This window comes from Metopolophium dirhodum, chromosome 8, assembly GCF_019925205.1.
Source record: "Metopolophium dirhodum isolate CAU chromosome 8, ASM1992520v1, whole genome shotgun sequence".
Taxonomy (NCBI): domain Eukaryota; kingdom Metazoa; phylum Arthropoda; class Insecta; order Hemiptera; family Aphididae; genus Metopolophium; species Metopolophium dirhodum.
The window spans coordinates 15786110-15805183 of NC_083567.1; the positions used below are offsets into that span (position 1 = coordinate 15786110).

General features: G+C 28.7%; 3 protein-coding genes across 10 annotated transcripts; 1 reads left to right on the forward strand and 2 right to left on the reverse strand.

Annotated features, from left to right (window-relative positions):
- Positions 1–1953: 1953 nt before the first annotated feature.
- On the reverse strand, positions 1954–5927 carry LOC132950200 (calcium release-activated calcium channel protein 1-like). 7 transcript variants are annotated; one of them, XM_061021499.1, is made up of 5 exons: positions 5751–5927; positions 5530–5668; positions 5212–5383; positions 4418–4567; positions 1954–4354 (listed from the first exon to the last, which is right to left on the reverse strand). In XM_061021499.1, the coding sequence occupies exons 3-5, from the start codon at positions 5323–5325 to the stop codon at positions 3830–3832; spliced, it is 789 nt and encodes a 262-aa protein (XP_060877482.1). In that variant the 5' UTR covers positions 5326–5383; positions 5530–5668; positions 5751–5927; the 3' UTR covers positions 1954–3829. The 7 variants fall into 7 exon arrangements, with proteins under 7 accessions (XP_060877482.1, XP_060877481.1, XP_060877483.1 ...); XM_061021498.1 differs by lacking the exon at positions 5530–5668; XM_061021500.1 differs by lacking the exon at positions 5751–5927 and having other exon boundaries at positions 5212–5336; positions 5530–5744.
- A 176-nt stretch (positions 5928–6103) lies between these two features.
- LOC132950203 (thioredoxin domain-containing protein 17-like) lies at positions 6104–8674 on the forward strand. The gene is made up of 4 exons (XM_061021507.1): positions 6104–6349; positions 6425–6613; positions 6728–6818; positions 8449–8674. Exons 2-4 carry the CDS (start codon positions 6469–6471, stop codon positions 8612–8614), a joined length of 402 nt encoding a protein of 133 aa, XP_060877490.1. The 5' UTR covers positions 6104–6349; positions 6425–6468; the 3' UTR covers positions 8615–8674.
- A 922-nt stretch (positions 8675–9596) lies between these two features.
- Positions 9597–16600, reverse strand: LOC132950202 (calcium release-activated calcium channel protein 1-like). Of its 2 annotated transcripts, none has more exons than XM_061021505.1 (3): positions 16516–16600; positions 15040–15189; positions 9597–14976 (listed from the first exon to the last, which is right to left on the reverse strand). In XM_061021505.1, exons 2-3 carry the CDS (start codon positions 15175–15177, stop codon positions 14452–14454), a joined length of 663 nt encoding a protein of 220 aa, XP_060877488.1. In that variant the 5' UTR covers positions 15178–15189; positions 16516–16600; the 3' UTR covers positions 9597–14451. The 2 variants fall into 2 exon arrangements, with proteins under 2 accessions (XP_060877488.1, XP_060877489.1); XM_061021506.1 differs by lacking the exon at positions 16516–16600 and adding an exon at positions 16295–16501.
- Positions 16601–19074: the final 2474 nt, after the last annotated feature.

Below are 19074 nucleotides of genomic sequence, written 5' to 3' on the forward strand. Positions count from 1 at the left end.
GGTCACCGATTTCCAGTTTTGGTTTTATGCGATTTGAATAGGCATATCTCAGTCAGCGAGTTAGTGGGCAGAAAACTTGTAGCTCTAAAAAAACACTAAATAGTAAATATGCAACTTCCGCACTTAAAGTTATACCTAGTATTACGCACCTATTATAATATATGCACTAAAAATTGTTTTCTAGCGATTAATTAAAAAATATTAATAGTTAACAAAATGCCTAAAATAAGAAATAACAATAACAATAAAAATATAAATAAAATAAATCACAAACAGAAGGCGTAGTTGACCGCTTAGAAACACACATAATGTAAAATGTGAATATGTCGGGTATCTGGTGGCTGACCTGTATGGTCGCGTACTCGCGTATCGTTCATATTTGTGCCGTGACAATTATCTATCTATAAATAAAATTAATAAACAGAAAAATGAAACTAACAGGCCAACCGCTTCTAAGAAATCATTAGGTGGATAATATTATGATAAAAATGACAAATATATTTAAGAGGACGTCGCACCCACAATGTGTTGACGTGTTGTCTCCGTCTGACATACATACGACATAGCAAATGTTCGTTCACCAGTTTCAATAATGTGCTGTTTATCTTGATATTAGAGTGAATTGACCTATTATAAATGTATTAAAATTTAAAGGTAAGGGCCCAACGAAGCCTTTTATTGATATTATTAATAAGTAAGGTATGATAATTTTGAAATGTACAGTTTCAAAAATGTCATTAACTCATAACTCACTAAAAAATTAAAATATCGTACAAAACCAACGAGAGAACACAGATACTTAAAAGTTTGATAATGGGTCAATTCACTCTTAAATCAAAACTGACAGCACCCTATATCCCTATTGAAACCATGATTAAAGATAAATCACGGTATATCTTTAACCGTGATTGAAACTAGCGAACGAAAATTGTCTATGTCGCACGTGTCACGTGTGTAAGACCGAGACAACACATACGGGTGTGACGTCCTCTTAACTAAAATACCTTATATGAAAACATATTGATTTTAAACAGTATGATTAGAAATTGAAAGAAAAAAGCAAAATATGCATTTATATGCAGAATAAAATTACAAAACTAGCTTTGTCTTAGCATAAAAACGTATTTGTTTCTTACTCTGCCATTTTTGCGATTGTGTAAATCAAATATGCAAATGCAGTCCTCTGCTGTACGCATAAGTATTACACATTTACACAAGAGAGAAGATCTGTATTATTTCTATATCGTCTGAATGTCAAAACAAACCCAGCAATGGTATATGAATTTAACATTTATAAACTATAAGATAAATAAACGTATAATGACAATAATAATTAATAACTAATAATGTTAAAAATACCATAAAAACGACGATTAAAATGTTTTGTAATATTATAATAAGCACTGTAGGCAGTTAAGATTGTCGATAATGTTTGTTAAGAGTCACGGCATTTATCAACGGGAGAACAAAAACCAATCTTATTGTTGTAATGTGAAAAAATGTTACACAACATCAACCTAATACTAACTTAAAACGTTTTTTCTGGAAATGTGATTAATTACACAGTAATACTATTTTAACGTAGCAATACGTAGGGTTATTAGCAGCACTATTAGTTCTAATGATAGTTAATAACACGGTTCATACTCTTGCATCTTGCATTTTAAACAAAACCAATCTTCTTAATTTTCATAACAATATGTCAATACTTATATAGTTAAAACAACACGCTGCAACAATATTATATTATATACATCATTATTTAGTATTTACTACATCAGTCATCAATTCATGAATCATGACAGTTGACAATTCAAAGCAGTCACACGGACTGATTGAAATTATTGGGAATATTAATTGTAAACAATATAAGCGAATGCGATTAAAATAATTGTTTTTAGGTTCTTAAGAAATAATAAATAAGAAAAACACATACGGGCTGATCTACGTTCTATTTAACAACTACATTTATTGTCCAAGTAGATTTTTGTGTAGCTGAAACTTGAAGCGTAACTTATTACATATTTATATTTTACTAAATTACATTTAAAGAAAACAAGTAATTATTTTATTATTTTTATCAGTGTACAGTGATTTTTAATTTTTCTAATTTTTATTTCATAAGATGAATAATAAATTTCTAAACTAAAGATGTAGAATATATAGGTACTAAATATCTACAATTCTTTCGTGAAAAAGCGTTTCAAAACATAAAACGGTTAGTTTAGTAGAGTACTAACCATTAGTCAGTAGATCATACATTTTGCAGGATACCACTTACCATTTTTTTGTTCAATCTTATATCCGATGTCTATATGCCATAAAAATTACTTTTTTGGAAAAGCATTTTGCTTCTAAATATGAATAAAAATAATTGTCAACAAAAGACCATTGTGATAAATTAAATTAATACTTTAAACTATTTTTTTTTTTTTGTTATTGAAGTAATCTACAATCTATACATGTTCAAGTATAATAAATAGGTTTGATGAGTGACGAGTAAGAATGATATGATAATGAAATATATAACTATGTCATAAATAACTAATAGGATAGCCAGTTAAATGGATCACTCTGTATTTAAACGCACTAAACAATTGTTTATTATAAAAAAATGGAAAGAAAACTATTTCATAAAGTGTTATTAATATCGTGTCATAATATCATGTATCGATTAACTGATCAAGGTTGTACTCTTCATAGCAAAAACAGCAATTTAAATATTTTAACATTTATTATTGCTTACCGTCTGTATATAAAAATACATCACAATCTTGAAAAGTGTACAGAATTCTAATAAGTACATATACATTACATACATTAAGCATTAACATAAATGTCGTTAGAGACAAGTATAGAATTGTTACGGATAATTTTAACAAATAGAATGAGTTGAAATCATTGTTTTTCTTATAAATATATATATATATATATTATGCATATATAATTTAACACAGAACTATCTGAACAATATTATTATAAATGTCCACATGAAAAAAACAATGAATAAGTAAAAAAAAAAAAATAATAACAATAATAATATAAAACAATTGTTATAAGTTAAATAAAAAAAAATGCTATAAATCTTTTTTGTGTAGAAGATGAAAAACACGTGACAGGCAAAATATTCATCGATAAAAATTATATAAAAAATATATGGTGAGAAATACAAACTAAAAATAGGCTTTACCTAATATATTATGTTATAATTAAAAATATTAAACCAAACTGAAGAGTTCTTAAAACTGTATTAAACTGCATCAAAATAATATAGTTAAAATACCTAAAGGCTTCACTTTTTTAAGTTAGTATAATTATAACATTCTTTATTTTGATGTAGCATATTTGATCACAGGCCAATAAATGTCAGGGTAAATAGTAACATATTATGGAAAAAATAATAACAATGTTACTAGATAATGCTTAATTTGTAGATTGGCAAAGTAATATAGATTATATTACACTGTTAAAGTTAAAATATATACAATTTAACATAAAAGTTTATTCATGTAAAACTTAAAACTTTATAATTAGTCTAGGAAATGTTGAGCTCCGTAAAGAAAAATAATATAAAATATAATATAATATACTATGTGTAGCTTGTATTCATTAAATCTTTATAATAACAAGATTAATTTATAGGATAAGTTAGATTTATGGCAAATGGTAAAAAAAAACTTTATAGGCAACAGTCAAGATAATAAGTCAAACACAGTAACACATCATGTGAACATTTTTCAAAGTTTTGTTTAATAAAGCACCATTAAAGTTATATTTATTATAAGAACTGAAGGGTTATTTAGAACATTTGCCTCACTTGAAGGTACTGTCAAACAATTTGTGTGCCTGACGTATTCAGTAACAATCCATTTGTGCGTTCTAAGTCACCAGCTTCAATCTGTTCTTTCAGAAGCTCTAATTGTCTAATACCACTCACAGTCACTTCATACTTATGGGCTACCATAGATTGATAGAAGTGTATTGCAAATGCTAAAAATATCACTAGGACAGGGATCAACATAATAACGGCAGACCATGCTGCATATTTAGATATATCATAAAATTTAACCCAACATAATATAGCAATTTCAGCTAGGAACAATAAAAGACCAAGAAGTGTTGAAAACGCCCATGCAGTTTCTATATACCAATGTAGGCGTTCATGTGGAGCTTCATGTACGAGACTTACCGAATGGAGATTACATACGGCATCAATGTTTGGTAAAATACATGTACTTATCATTAGAGCCAACATGTGAACAGCAACTAAAAGGGTGGTACATATAGCAAATGCTATAAGCATTCCTTCTGGTACCGTAGAGTCTTCGCTAATTTGCATCTCTACCATTGCCACCTATAGAATGGTATTTGATTATAATTAAAAGATTATTTTATAGGACAAAATATTTTAACATACCATAGCAAAACCTGATAAAAGCGCTGATGTTTTGCTTGAAGCCTTGAGTTTAGCTCTACTTAATTGAAGTTTACGCCAAGAAAGAAAAGCAGGAGAGTTGAGAGGGACACCGGCTTCTGTAACGTCGCACTGCGACATGTTATTGCCCTTCTAAAAATAATATACATCAAGTTAGATTATGATTTTCTTAATGATAATAAGCTAATTGATATTTAAATACCAACACCGTAGGTATGTATTATATTCAGTAATAATGAAATACTAATGCATTACAATATCCAAAAACAATTTAGAACTAGTTTATTAGTCACTTAGTCTAATTTAGATTTTTAATATTTGATTAAAAACATTTTTTTCAACAACAACAGGATTGTGAAGACCACCTGAAATTGGTTTTGTAGTTGTTTATGGTTAAAAATTAGTTCAAAAAAATTCGCAGACCATGGTTATATAGGTATTTGGTATAAGTTAACCACACCTCAAATATTGTTTTTACATTTGCATGTTGTTAACAAAATATATAAATATATATTTTTTAGGTAGGTATATAAAATTAAGTTAAAAAAAAAAATGCCAACTATTGATAAATAGTTTTTTGCGGCCAATGTCTTATTATTATACATCATAAACCAACTGAAATCAATCCATTCATGCATGAAGAAAATTAGGCTGCATCATATCCAATTTCGAAGCGCATCAAGGACTGTAGACATCATTACCAACATATGTTAGATTAAAATGTTAACGTCAGTGACAATTTTACATTTCAAATTGTTGGTAGTATATTAACGAACCTTTTGATGGTTGTTAAAGTTATTATAACAATGCCAATTAAAGTCTTGGTCCACCAAGTTATCTTTGGTGCCGTACAACGTGTGGTGTCCGGAACTGATCGAGAATGATGACATCAAGAACTGAGCTAAGTGCCGCGTACCCAAATATGTATATAATGTATATATATATTATCTACATATAATATTATATTAATCAATAAATTACGGTAGTCTAATGTAAACAATAATAAAAATAAAAATTTAAAAAAACTGATGCAACATGAATTAATGCAGACTGGACTGACGAGTATTAGGATTAAGCCTTTAAAATTCACCTACGTGTGTGTATTCACTGGTGATTCGTCAAAATATCAGCGATTAATGTTATAATCGTAGTCTGGTATTAAAACATTGTCGCGCGACGAGGTCTGTCGGGACTCGGATAATGTGGAACCAATTATCGAGTGTGATTAAAAAACTATTGCATTTATGTGTAACGATTTCCAATTAAAAAAAAATGTAAAATCAAACAATATAAACAATGAATTTTTATTACTCACGAGTCTGTAAAGGACATATGTAGAGATCTGAAGAAAATAGAACTGGTGCACCGCTGGACGTAGCGATTAGTGTCGTTATCACACGCACACTAACGAACAAACGGCCACTGTAACACGACAGTATGGTGGCGAGGGCCGAGCAGAGAAAATTTCACAGTCGTCTCTCTGTTGTGCGAAAATTTTTTGATAACCCCAGTAACAATCACAAACGAATGGGGGAAAGGCCACGGAATTAGATAGTGGCCCAAGCATGTTCAAGGTCAGCTGTGAGCCGCACGAATGCTCCTCACCCAATCGTCGGACGTCACTGCTATCACCACGAGAGTTGGGAGATAACAACGAAAACTACAACAGCAGCAACAACAACAACAACAACATGTAACAACTAACAAGCAATGTTGATGTCGAAGTGTTGAACATACCATAATACTATATTATTTTATGTTGTATAAATTGTATATAATATTTCAGTCTTCAATACTTGTATTAGTTGTAAATTGTAACAAGTACTAACAACCACGAGCCACGTCGACGATTGCGAAAATATTCATAATTCTACTTGATACCAGCTCTAATAATAATATGTCCTATAAATTATAGTAATATAATTGTCGATTGATAACTCACTTGTGTTTACTCACTTAAAGTTGTATACTTCTACTACTCTTCTGTAGGTTTTTGTGTGTAATATTGTATAATTCTGTTTGAAATACTGAACATGGTCCACTCGCACCGTACAAAAAACTATGATGAGTTTATTGCGCTCATGAAAACATTGGAGGAATCAAAACAGCAGACTTTTGTTGTTTTCACGGGTACGCCCAATGAGAGTGGTGAGAGTTGGTGTTCAGACTGCGTTTTAGGTATGTGATCGATAGTTATTGCTTGATACACTCATTTTTGGCCATAACAGTAAAATAACAAGTTTTAATGATGTTTTTTTGTTCTTTTTTTCAACAATAATTTAATTGTTACAGCCGATCCAGTCATCAAGAAACAGATTGAACACAATGAGGAACATCTAAAAGACACAAATATTGTATATGCTCAAGTTGGCACAAGAGAAGAGTGAGTTATATGCTAAGCATCTTTTTATAGTGTATTTTTGCTCAATATTAGGTATATATATATTACAACATAATAAACCTGCAAATATCTACTATGTACTAACATTGATTAAATATTCTTATATTGTTGTATATTTAAACAATGGTAATGGTACTCATAAGTACTTGAAAAGAGAATAAACCATTTTAACTATTATTTGTAATGAAATACCAAAGTAGGTGTTGTTAGAACATTTAGGTTATCTTTATACTTAGATTTTAGTATATTATGCATTTTAAACCAATAATTAAACAGTGACAAATAACTGATTCCATTAATAATGTAAAAAATAAGTGGCTACTGCTCTGCTCAGTTGCGTATTTAGGTTTATGTAATTTGGGGGAGGGGGAATCGGATTTTAATGATTTTATCCAGTTGCACCGCTTATAAAGGCCTTAAGTTAGGACTCCGAAAACATTTGCATATAATATACAGCCTATGAGGGGGGGGGGGGGAATGGGGAAATCATGAAAATAATAAGTTCAAACACTCATAAAAAATGTATGTTCCTTTAGGTAAACTTTTTTTTTTTATTTGTAGAAAAACTTTTGTAAAATCTTCTATTAAAATTTTTAATCTTAGCTATGAAAAGAAAACTTTTATGAATTTCTAACTTAAAAATAATTTACAAAATAACTAGCTCAAAAATAGTAAAAATGTTATAAATTATACAAAATGCTAAAATAAAAATTTAGTTGAAAATTTCAAGGGTACGGTTATTCAGTTTTAAGTTACAGAAAAAAAAAAAAAATCGATTTTTTTCAAAATCATAAAAACTACCTGTTTTTTTTGTTTTTCTTGACACTTTCTTAAAGTACTTAAAATTATCAATTTTTACCTCTTAAAAGTACAAACTAGAATCACTTTTCTATCAGAAAAGATGCAATCTCAAAAATCGGAAGATTTTTACTACTTTGAATGTCGCTGAAAGACAAAAAAAAAAAAATTTTAAATCAATACTTTCTTTTGCTCCTCTCAGAATCTAAATTGTATTAACCTGAATTTTATAAAGATGTATAATATATTATGTTTTATGAATAAAAAATAACTTAGGTATATGGGTACAAAATAAATATAAAATATTACCTGGTAGCTGTTGAGCGAACCACTATATTATTCTCAAATAATGACGGGTTAAAAATTGTGTTATTAACAACTCATTTATTATACTGCAACAATTATTATTTATTATCATTATATTATTATAGCTTGAACTCCTAATTTTTTCAAATTTCTAATTAAAAAGTTAAAGTCTCGTTTGAAATAAAATCAGGATTAATATTGGTAATAAAGTTATTTAAATGTTAGTGTAATTAATACTGTTAGTGTAATTCAATCATTAAAATTCATTAAAGTGAATTTAATTTCATATTAAATAGTTAATACAAATTAAAAGACATTTATACTCACATAAATCTTATGTAATTAACGATTATTTATAAATATGGGCACATGGTATTAAAAAAGTAAAAAGTAAATTAATTTAATAAAAATTAATAATTCTATGTACATTAATAAAATATTATTTTTTTTTTAAAACTAAAATTTAAATGTCAATAATTATTAATTGTATGTGTTATTTTTCTTACAGATGGAAGAATATCAATGACAATCCATTTAAATTGGACAAAAAAATACGGTTGCAGTTCTTACCTACGCTGCTTAGATGGGGTACATTGCATAAACTCCAAGTGGAAGAATGTTTAAAACCTGATTTACTTAACATGATCTTCGAAGACACAGAAGATGATTCTTAAGATATACACAACTTATTAAAAAATATTGTTAACTATAATATAAATGTATTTATTTATTTATTATTATTTTTATTGATCTTAAGCATCGGCAACTATAGCCATTGGCATTTTGTGGGGGGGTTCCGGTTGTTTGAAGAATGCGTGTATGTGGGGCTAGGATTCATCAGTTGAAACCCGAGTAGTCACCCATCAGGGAACTATCAAGGCGGCTGATGCCTCTAATGTCTAAATGTCCTACCTATATTTCTTCTTTCAATACCCATCTACGATCTACAATTTTTCTAAAAATGAAATTTTCCCTGAATGTTTATATTAAGATTTTCTATACACCACCAAAATATTTTGACTTGTTTAAGCTGTTTGTGGGCATTTTCAGTTTCCATTTTTTAAGTTTTTTTTTTCTAGAAATGTCAATAAAATGTTAGTTGTTGGGTCAAAAAGCATGAACATAAATACAAGACTCCTGATATATTGTTACAATAACAGTTGAAAATTTTAAAATAGATAGGCACAATTTTTGAAATTGAAAATTGAAAAATGATTTTTCTACTTTATAACTAATAACTTTATACTTTTTTTTGAAAAACATATTATTATGCAATATATTTAACGAAGAAATGTTATACATTTTATAAAACTAGCTCATAAATTGAATATTTGATATTTATTTATTGTTCATACTGATATTATGCGGATATATATATAATTCATAATTCTTTTTTGATTGTAATTGGGTAAAAAATTGAATTAAACAATTAGGTATCACTGACATACATTTTATTCCATTATGTCTAGGGTCACTGGTGCAAGGTATATAAAATAATGTTGTAATAGAAGCTGGAAACTGCAGTCTATTCTAATTTATAATCCAATTATTGTACTAACTGTTAAATTCATCATTGAATGATTATTCAGAGGTCACTTGGGGATAAATGCCAAAAGTACAAATGTAAATTTAATTTAATTAATTAAAAAAACATTTAGTGCAAAAGAATTACTGCTAATATTAAAGTCTGAATTATTATAAATAAATAAATACAAATAATGGATGTTTTAAAAGCTTTCAAGTTTCAACTATTAACATTCATTGTAAATAGTTTTGATTGACTTATATGTAAGTACCTTGTACCTAACTACTATAAAGTTATTATTTCTGAAAAAAAATCTGAAGAATATAATACAAGGATTCTCATAAACTGATCTTACAGTAGACTGAAAATAGGTACCAAAAATAAATTTGTACAACATTTATACACCTCCCAAATACAAACGTTGACAAAATTTGGTATTTTAACAAGATATAACGATTTTAATTCTCTGGTGTAGGTTCTATATCCGATTTACTGTATAACCTATATGACATTAAATCTAAAAACCAGTACTTAATCATATTTTTTTATAATCAAATTTTTATTCCATAAAAAAATTTTCCATATATTTTGAGCTGTTTACAGCCACTTTCAGTTTCCATGTTTTTTAGTTTTTTTTTCTATAAATATCAATAAAATTTTATTTGTTGATTAAAAAAGCTTGACATTTTAATAGAAGGATCCTAGTATATTGCTTCAAAGGCAGATGAAAAAAATTAAAAATCCATAGTCACAATTTTTTTATAAGCATTTAAAGTTCAAATATTGACAAAATAAGTAAAAATGACGAAAATTTGCAAATTATTTTGAGTTAGCAGTTGTCGCAGTTCACACACGTCACGAATTCTGCCGAAAGAGTTGATAATTAAAGTAAGTTTGTTTTCATATTGTTTTGGGGCTTAAATTTTCTTTTAAGGCTTAAAATAAATATTTAATGTCACGAAAAATGTGCTATCCAAGTGTCATAAACGCATATTTTAATTCCAAACTAGAAATGTATAAAATACAGCGTCGTCGTTTTTCCAGTCTCCGGTCGTAGAATATTTATAATTAATAGGTGCATACGTACCTAAAATAGACATACCTATACATATCGTATGTTTTGGTTTAATTTAAATAAATAAATATTATACGCGTTTTAAGTTAAAGGTAAATATTAATTTAGTGTAACATACTTAAACTTATATTGTTCACCTAATATCTATATTCTATATCATAGGTAGGTATTATTAGGAACGTATAAGTGTATAACCATGTAGTACACCTAAACAAATTTTTCACGGAATGGTCCACTGTCTAACTTATAATGTCTCTAAAAAATTACTGTGTTTATAATGGATTTTTTATAATTTTTGGTTACTGTATGAACTATCTATGAAAATCCTTGTTTTGTATTTCCGATATTTAACAATAAAAGTTGAATATTTTATACATTTTTAACTACTAAGTAATTTGGAATTTTTCAATTTGATAAATTTTGTCAAAAATATGAACTTTAAATGTCTATAAAAAAATCATGCCTATGATGTAGTTTTAATATTTATTTTGTCAACTGCTATTATAAAACTCTTGAGGAACTTAGTATTAATTTTAGCTTTTTGACCCAACAAATACAATTGTATTGACATTTATAGAATGAAAAACTAAAAACATTTCAAATCATCATTAGATAGAAATTAAAATTTTTTTTTGAATTTAGAAACACTTAAGGGGATTTTGTATGAAAATGTCAATTCTTAGATATGAATAGAAATATTTTTATGAAATTCTTACTCGAAAATGTACTATATTTTCAAGTATTTTGACAGACCAAATAATTTTGTATCGACGATAATTTTAAAATAAAACTAATAAGCCTCGAAATTGTTTATTCCTATAAATAGCTCAAAAAGAGTCGCAATATTTCAAAAAAGTTATAGTGCATATAAATTGCTAATATAAACATTCGTTGACAATTTCATCTATATTCAGTTATTTTTCAAAAAAAATGGAAATTGACAATGTCCGTAAACAGCTCAAAATAAGTCAAAATATTTGGAAAATGTTATGGTGTATAGGAAATGCAATTATAAACATTCAGTCAAAATTTCACGTCCCTACGGTCATTTGTTTTAGAGTTACACCAAAAACTAAAATCGATTTTCTCAAAAACAGATTTTGCGTAAAATTTCCCGTTTTTCCTTAATTTTTCTTTTGTTTTTCTCGTCACTTTTGAAAACTACTGGGAAATTTTTACCTTTGATCCCCAAAGTAACTAACTAACTAACTAGATTCACTTTCCTATCAGAAAAGTTACTGTTGAAGAAAATTCAAGCACTTTTACTGTCCTAAAAGGTGATGACACACAAAAATAAAAAAATATGTGTTGAAATACATCTGTCAAAAACGCAATAGTTGCTACGTTACTGTTATTACTGATAAATTTGTGATAGTCTTTGGCAGGCAAATGTGTACTCTGAATTAAAAATAGTTTAACTTCATTCAGTTAGTTAAAAAACCTTTGCAAAACATTTCCTTTGCTCAGCCATCTCACATTATTATGAAGTAATAAATCGTCAAACTGAGCATCATTTTCTTGAAGAAGTGCCTTAAATAGTCTGTGCTGGAATGAAGATTTTGCACGTATAAAATTAACAATACTCATTACTGTTTTCATAATATTTTCCAAACACGAATCCAGTTTGCAGCAAAGGACGCTTTGATGAATGATACAATGGTACGACAAAAGATCGGAGTTGCCTGCAACATTTATTATTACAACAGTCACCCTTAATAATTAAATAAAATTATTGGCTTTTTCTCTCAGTCTGCGGGCCGGTTAAAATGCATTCGCGGGCCGCCATTTGGTGACCCCTGCTCTAGACGTTCCGAAATTATCAATACCAGAACAAGAATCGGTCATACCAACCTCATCCACATACATATCATAAAACACGAAGAACAACCTTTCTGAAGCCAATGCAACGAACCGCTCTCAATCAAACACGTAGACGTAGTCCTAGACTGCCCGCTATATGTCAACGCAAGAAACATCCTCAACCAACCTTCATCGATGGAGGAAGCACTAGGAGAACACAACACGCACTTAATCCAAAGCTTCTTCAAATCAATCGGCATCGACACAAAAATGTAATATTAAAATAAAACACAAAACTAACAAATATAATGTAAATATATAATTCTGTAAAAACCACTTATCCCATAACTATGTAACCTTAATTCATAACTCAATTATCTATCCATTATGTAACCACAACCACAGGCTAATGACCTAACTGTTGAAGCCTTTATTCTCAATAATAAAAAAAAAAAATTAATATAATAATATTCAGATAAAATAATAAAGATAGAGTTTCTATAGCATACTCTAACCTAACATTGGTTATTATACAAGATTTATTGAATGCTTCAAGGAAATTCTGATGAGTACTCGGCATCTATAACGATGGAATGATAAAAGTGGTTTTAGATTTAAAAGCTGTAGAGTGGTTGTAAATAATATAATATTATTGCTGTCGTTAATGCCCACAGATAAATCTTTGGAAATGTGTACCTATATTATTATAAGCCATGTCTTATTTTCGTTAGACAGGAGTAGAATAATAATTAATAACAGCTCGCTCTTAAAATCATGTCATGCTGATATAGGCGGGTGTATGTTTCTATAATTATGCACTTCCGCGAATTCGGTTTTTTTTTTAATATTTTAATTTCAAAACTAATAAATATATACTTATCATTCTAAAATATATTATTATAGTTGATATTCAAATATGATAACAAATTATTAATTTATATAAACAAATAATAATAATGTATTCAACTTAACCGACTACCTTATTAATAATAACATTATTGCAATATACAATACTAGCTGATCCCGCGCACTTTGTTGCCCGTAAAAAATGACAACTCTTAAAAAAATTGTGATTGTTCAACTCCTTTCGGGTGTAACTCGTTGCAGTAAGGGAAACTTAGACATCCTGATAGGCAATCCGACTATTTCGGATCGCGGACAATGTGTGACAGCATATTATTATCAAGTAGGTAACGACACGCTGAAGAGCGGCTGTAAGTGAAACCCAGCTGCCTGTGTAGGCAATGTGCGAAAATTCGATTTGATACTTGCTTTTACCTGATTCGCCCGATAACCAATGGCAACCAATAAAATAATAAATACTAATTTATACTAATTATTACTCCTATAAGGAGCAACCATATTTTATAAACAAAAATTTCCGTCGTAAATCTCAAAATTCCTATTTGAGCACCTCCTCGGGTTGGACCACTTGTACCTACCGGGTCCAATTATGAATCTAAACCTTCCTCTTGAATCACTCTATCAAAATCCGTTGCGTATTTTTAAGGATCTAAGCATACAGACAGACAGCGGGACTTTGTTTAATACTATGTTAAGATAATATACAATATCCTAATTCCTATCCGCTCAAAATCGTTTTTCGTATGCAAATATACAATAAGTAATAATATTATATAATGATTGAATTCAAATTCAACACCATCCATTACAGTCACCCACTTCTAACATACTGTATAGCAGGGCGACTTCCACTTTTTTTTTTAATTGATCACCCTTTTAAATTCTAAGCGGTATTGGTTTTACAATGATGTGTTTTTTTTTGTTTTTTCTGTCTGTCAGCAACATTTTGGATAGTAAGCATGCTTTGATTTTTGAGATCAGCATCTTTTCTGATGGAAAAGTGAACCTAGTTGGTACTTTTGAGAGGTATATTTGTAGCTTGTATTCATTAAATCTTTATAATAACAATATTAATTTATAGTATAGGTACGTTGGATTTATAGAGAATGGTAAAAAAAATGTATAGGTCAAAGATAATAAGTCAAACAACATTTTTCAAAGTTTTGTTTAATAAAGCACCATTAAAATTATATATATTATAAGAACTGAACGGTTATTTTGGACATATGCCTCACTTGAAGGTACTGTCAAACAATTTGTGTGCTTGACGTATTCAGTAACAATCTATTTGTGCGTTCTAAGTTATCAGTTTCAATCTGCTCTTTCAGAAGCTCTAATTCTCTAATACCACTCACAGTCACTTCATACTTATGGGTTACCATAGATTGATAGAAGTGTATTGCAAATGCGAAAAATATCACTAGGACAGGGATCAACATAATAAGGGCAGACCATGCTGCATATTTAGATATATCATAAAATTTAACCCAACATAATATAGCAATTTCAGCTAGGAACAATAAAAGACCAAGAAGTGTTGAAAACGCCCATGCAGTTTCTATATACCAATGTAGACGTTCATGTGGAGCTTCATGTGCGAGACTTACCGAATGGAGATTACATACGGCATCAATGTTTGGTAAAATACATGTACTTATCATTAGAGCCAACATGTGAACAGCAACTAAAAGGGTGGTACATATAGCAAATGCTATAAACATTCCTTCTGGTACCCTAGGTTTGTCGCTAATTTGCATCTCTACCATTGCTACCTATAGAATGGTATTTGATTATAATTAAAAGATTATTTTATAGAACAAAATATTTTAACATACCATAGCAAAACCTGATAAAAGCGCTGATGTTTTGTTTGAAGCCTTGAGTTTAGCTCTACTTAATTGAAGTTTACGCCAAGAAATAAAAGCAGGAGAGTTGAAAGGGACACCGGCTTTTGTAACGTCGCACTGCGACATGTTATTGCCCTTCTATAAAATAATCATCAAGTTAGATTATGATTTTCTTAATGATAATTGATAATAAACTAATTGATATTTTTAATACCAACACCGTAAGTATTATTATATTTAGTAATTAGTAATTTCAGGTGGTTTTCACAAACCAGGCTTTTTTTCAGTAGGGCTATCTAAAAACTATAGCCCTACCGAAAAGACGCCACCCGGGGCGCTACAATCGCAGCTCATTTTTTCGCTGGTCGTACTATTATACTAATTACAATATAAATAAATTTGAAATAAATAAATAAATAAATATCCAAAAACGATTTAGAACTAGTTTATTAATCACCAAGTCTAATTTAGATCTTTAATATTTGATTAAGAATTTTTTTTATCAACAGGTTTGTGAAAACCACCTGAAATTGGTCTTGTAGTTGTTTATAGTTAAAGGTTAAAAATTAGTTAAAAAAAATTCTCAGACCATGGTTGTATAGATATTTGGTACGAGTTAACCACACCTCAAGTATTGTATTTAGTATAATACATATAAATATATAATACATATTATATAGGTAGGTATATAAAATTAAGTTAAAAATTAATGCCAACTATTGATAAATAGTTTTTTGCGGCTAATGACTTATTATTATACATCATAAACCAACTGAAATCAATCCATTCATGAATGAAGAAAATTAGACTACATCAAATCCAATTTCGAAGCACATCAAGGACTGTAGACATCATTACCAACATATGTTAGATTAAAATGTTAACGTCAGTGACAATTTTACATTTCAAATTGTTGGTAGTATATTAACGAACCTTTATTTATGGTTGTTAAAGTTATTATAACAATGCCAATTAAAGTCTTGGTCCACCAAGTTATTTTTGGTGCCGTACAACGTGTGGTTGAGAATGATGACATCAAGTGCCACGTACCCAAATATGAAATATGTATATATATATATATATATTATCTACATATAACATTATATTAGTCAATAAATTACGGCAGTCTAATGAAAACAATAATAAAAAGTAAAAAGTAAAATCTTAAAAAAAACTGATGCAACATGAATTAATGCAGACTGGACTGACGAGTATTAGGATTAAGCCTTTAAAATTCACCTACGTGTGTGTATTCACTGGTGATTCGTCAAAATATCAGCGATTAATGTTATAATCGTAGTCTGGTATTAAAACATTGTCGCGCGACAAGGTCTGTCGGGACTCGGGTAATGTGGAACCAATTATCGAGTGTGATTAAAAAACTATTGCATTTATGTGTAACGATTTCCAATTAAAAAAAAATGTAAAATCAAACATTATAAACAATGAATTTTTAATACTCACGAGTCTGTAAACGCTCGTTTACACGTGATGAGGATCGCACAGCCGAGAAACTAGTTTTGTTGCTCAGCCTAGTACTGAATTTGACAGAGTCAGCGTTTACATACATTTTATTCGATGGACCAAGCGACTTCCCCCACAACCATGAGTAAATTACATGATCTACTCGTCTTCACTACTGGGGGGGGGGTTAAATTGTCACGTATACCTCTACTACTCTTCAGGTAGGTTTTTGTGTGTAATATTACATAATTATATTTAAAATACTGAACGTCTGAACATGGTCCACTCGCACCGTACAAAAAACTATGATGAGTTTATTGCGCTCATGAAAACATTGGAGGAATCAAAACAGCAGACTTTTGTTGTTTTCACGGGTACGCCCAATGAGAGTGGTGAGAGTTGGTGTTCAGACTGCGTTTTAGGTATGTGATCGATAGTTATTGCTTGATACACTCATTTTTGGCCATACCAGTAAAATAACAAGTTTTAATGATGTTTTTTTGTTCTTTTTTTCAACAATAATTTAATTGTTACAGCCGATCCAGTCATCAAGAAACAGATTGAACACAATGAGGAACATCTAAAAGACACAAATATTGTATATGCTCAAGTTGACACAAGATAAGAGTGAGTTTTATGCTAAGCATCTTTTTATAGTGTATTTTTGCCGAATCTTAGGTATATATTATATTACAACATAATAAACCTGCAAATATCTACTAGGTATGTACTAACATTGATTAAATATTCTTATATAGATGTATATTTAATCAATGGTAATGGTACTTGACTAATTTCTAACTTAAAAATAATTTACAAAATTTTTAAATTTTCTTATGGCTATAACTAGCTCAAAAAGAGTAAAAATATTTCGAAAATGTTACAAATTATGTAAAATGCTACAAATTATGTAAAATGCTAATATAGTTTGTTAGTTGCTAATTTAATTGAAAATTTCAAGAGTACGGTTATTCATTTTTAAGTTACAGACAAAAAAATCAATTTTTTTCAAAAATTGGTTTTGCATAAAAATTACCTAGTTATTTTGTTTTTCTTGACACTTTCTAAAAGTACTTAGAATTATCAATTTTGACCTCCCAAAAGAACAAACTAGAATCACTTTTCTATTAGAAAAGATGCAGATCTTGAAAATTGAAGGATTTTTACTACTTTTAATGTCGCTAAAAGACAAAAAAAAAAAAATTAAAATCAATACTTATTCTTTTGCTCCTCTTAGAATCTAAATTGTATTAATCTGAATTTTATAAAGATGTATAATAATATAATATATTATGTTTTTTGAATAAAAAGAAACTTATATGGGTACAAAATAAATATTTTTACTTTAATTGTATTAAATTACTAAAACCTAAAATTATAACTAATATTTTGTAGGTAGGTATCTAATTAAAGTTGTTAATATAATTATAAAAGCTATATAGTATTATAATTGGTCAGCTCCCATTTCGCCGCCATTTAATTTCGCCGCGGTACCGTTTCGCCGAATTTATTTTTTAAGTAACTCTTTAACTCTCAACTTAAGATTACTCAACAATTATTCATTGTGTTTAATTAAATAACTAATATTGAACTGTCATGGTCTTAAAATATAAAATGTGCCTAATTTAAAATATTGACGATGAAAATCATTAATTCATCAATTGATAATACTCATAATAATATTATCCCAAATCTGCTAAATAATTTGATTTTTTATACTATTTTTTTTTTAAATATTCCTATTGTAATGACGTGAAGTGTGAACTATGAGATTGTGATGCGTGGTAGATAACACCAGTGATTTGAACGCATTGATATTTGCATAAATGCATAATAATCATGACTGTCAGAACTAGTAAAAACTCTTTTCTTCCACACCTCAACTAAGAAGAAAAATATATATTTATATAATATATTATACTTGCCTATAGTTTAGTATTACCTATTAATTGTTATACCTTTACGTTTTATAATATACGTATTGAAATTTTTTGTTTAATCCTACATAAATTATTGTATTTAAAAAAGTTAAATATATCTTCAATAATTATATATAAAAAAAAAATTGTTTTCTAAATATTCTGATTTTTTTATTTGCTTAACTATTATACAAGGTGTAACAGAAAGACATGACAAAACAAAAATAAAACTATGCTTTACTATGATTACTCAACAGTTATTCATTGTGTTTAATTAAATAACTAATATTGTCCAAATAATTAATCCATTTCATTTGCGGAGGATCGCTCGTCACTCTTTCTTTAAGACTACAAATTCTTTGTTCCAACTTAACATATTTGTTGTAAATTCTTTTTACTTTTTTTCCACGTTGAAGAAGTTTCATGTCATCCTCAATTTTGGCGTGTTCTTTTTGTAATATAACTATAAATTCAAATATACTGGGATGATTTCGACCTGCTGCTTTATTTAATGCATAATGCCAACCTTCTAAATTATTCGTTGTCCGTCTATCTGTATTAGTCCAGTGGTTCCAAATATATCGGCTAAATCTAGGTGTTAAATCGTCTAACCATGTTTCAATATAATAATTTAACAATT

Bases quoted from the DNA above. Each gene is read 5' to 3' on its own strand.
- LOC132950200 (XM_061021498.1), bottom strand. From the start codon at position 5,325: ATGTCATCATTCTCGATCAGTTCCGGACACCACACGTTGTACGGCACC. The intron at 4,568-5,211 runs GTTCGTTAATAT...TATTATTTTTAG, and splicing joins ACTTTAACAACCATCAAAAG to AAGGGCAATAACATGTCGCA. The intron at 4,355-4,417 runs GTATGTTAAAAT...ACCATTCTATAG, and splicing joins TTTTATCAGGTTTTGCTATG to GTGGCAATGGTAGAGATGCA.
- LOC132950203 (XM_061021507.1), top strand. From the start codon at position 6,469: ATGGTCCACTCGCACCGTACAAAAAACTATGATGAGTTTATTGCGCTC. The intron at 6,614-6,727 runs GTATGTGATCGA...TAATTGTTACAG, and splicing joins GTGTTCAGACTGCGTTTTAG to CCGATCCAGTCATCAAGAAA. The intron at 6,819-8,448 runs GTGAGTTATATG...TTTTTCTTACAG, and splicing joins CAAGTTGGCACAAGAGAAGA to ATGGAAGAATATCAATGACA.
- LOC132950202 (XM_061021505.1), bottom strand. From the start codon at position 15,177: ATGTCGCAGTGCGACGTTACAAAAGCCGGTGTCCCTTTCAACTCTCCT. The intron at 14,977-15,039 runs GTATGTTAAAAT...ACCATTCTATAG, and splicing joins TTTTATCAGGTTTTGCTATG to GTAGCAATGGTAGAGATGCA.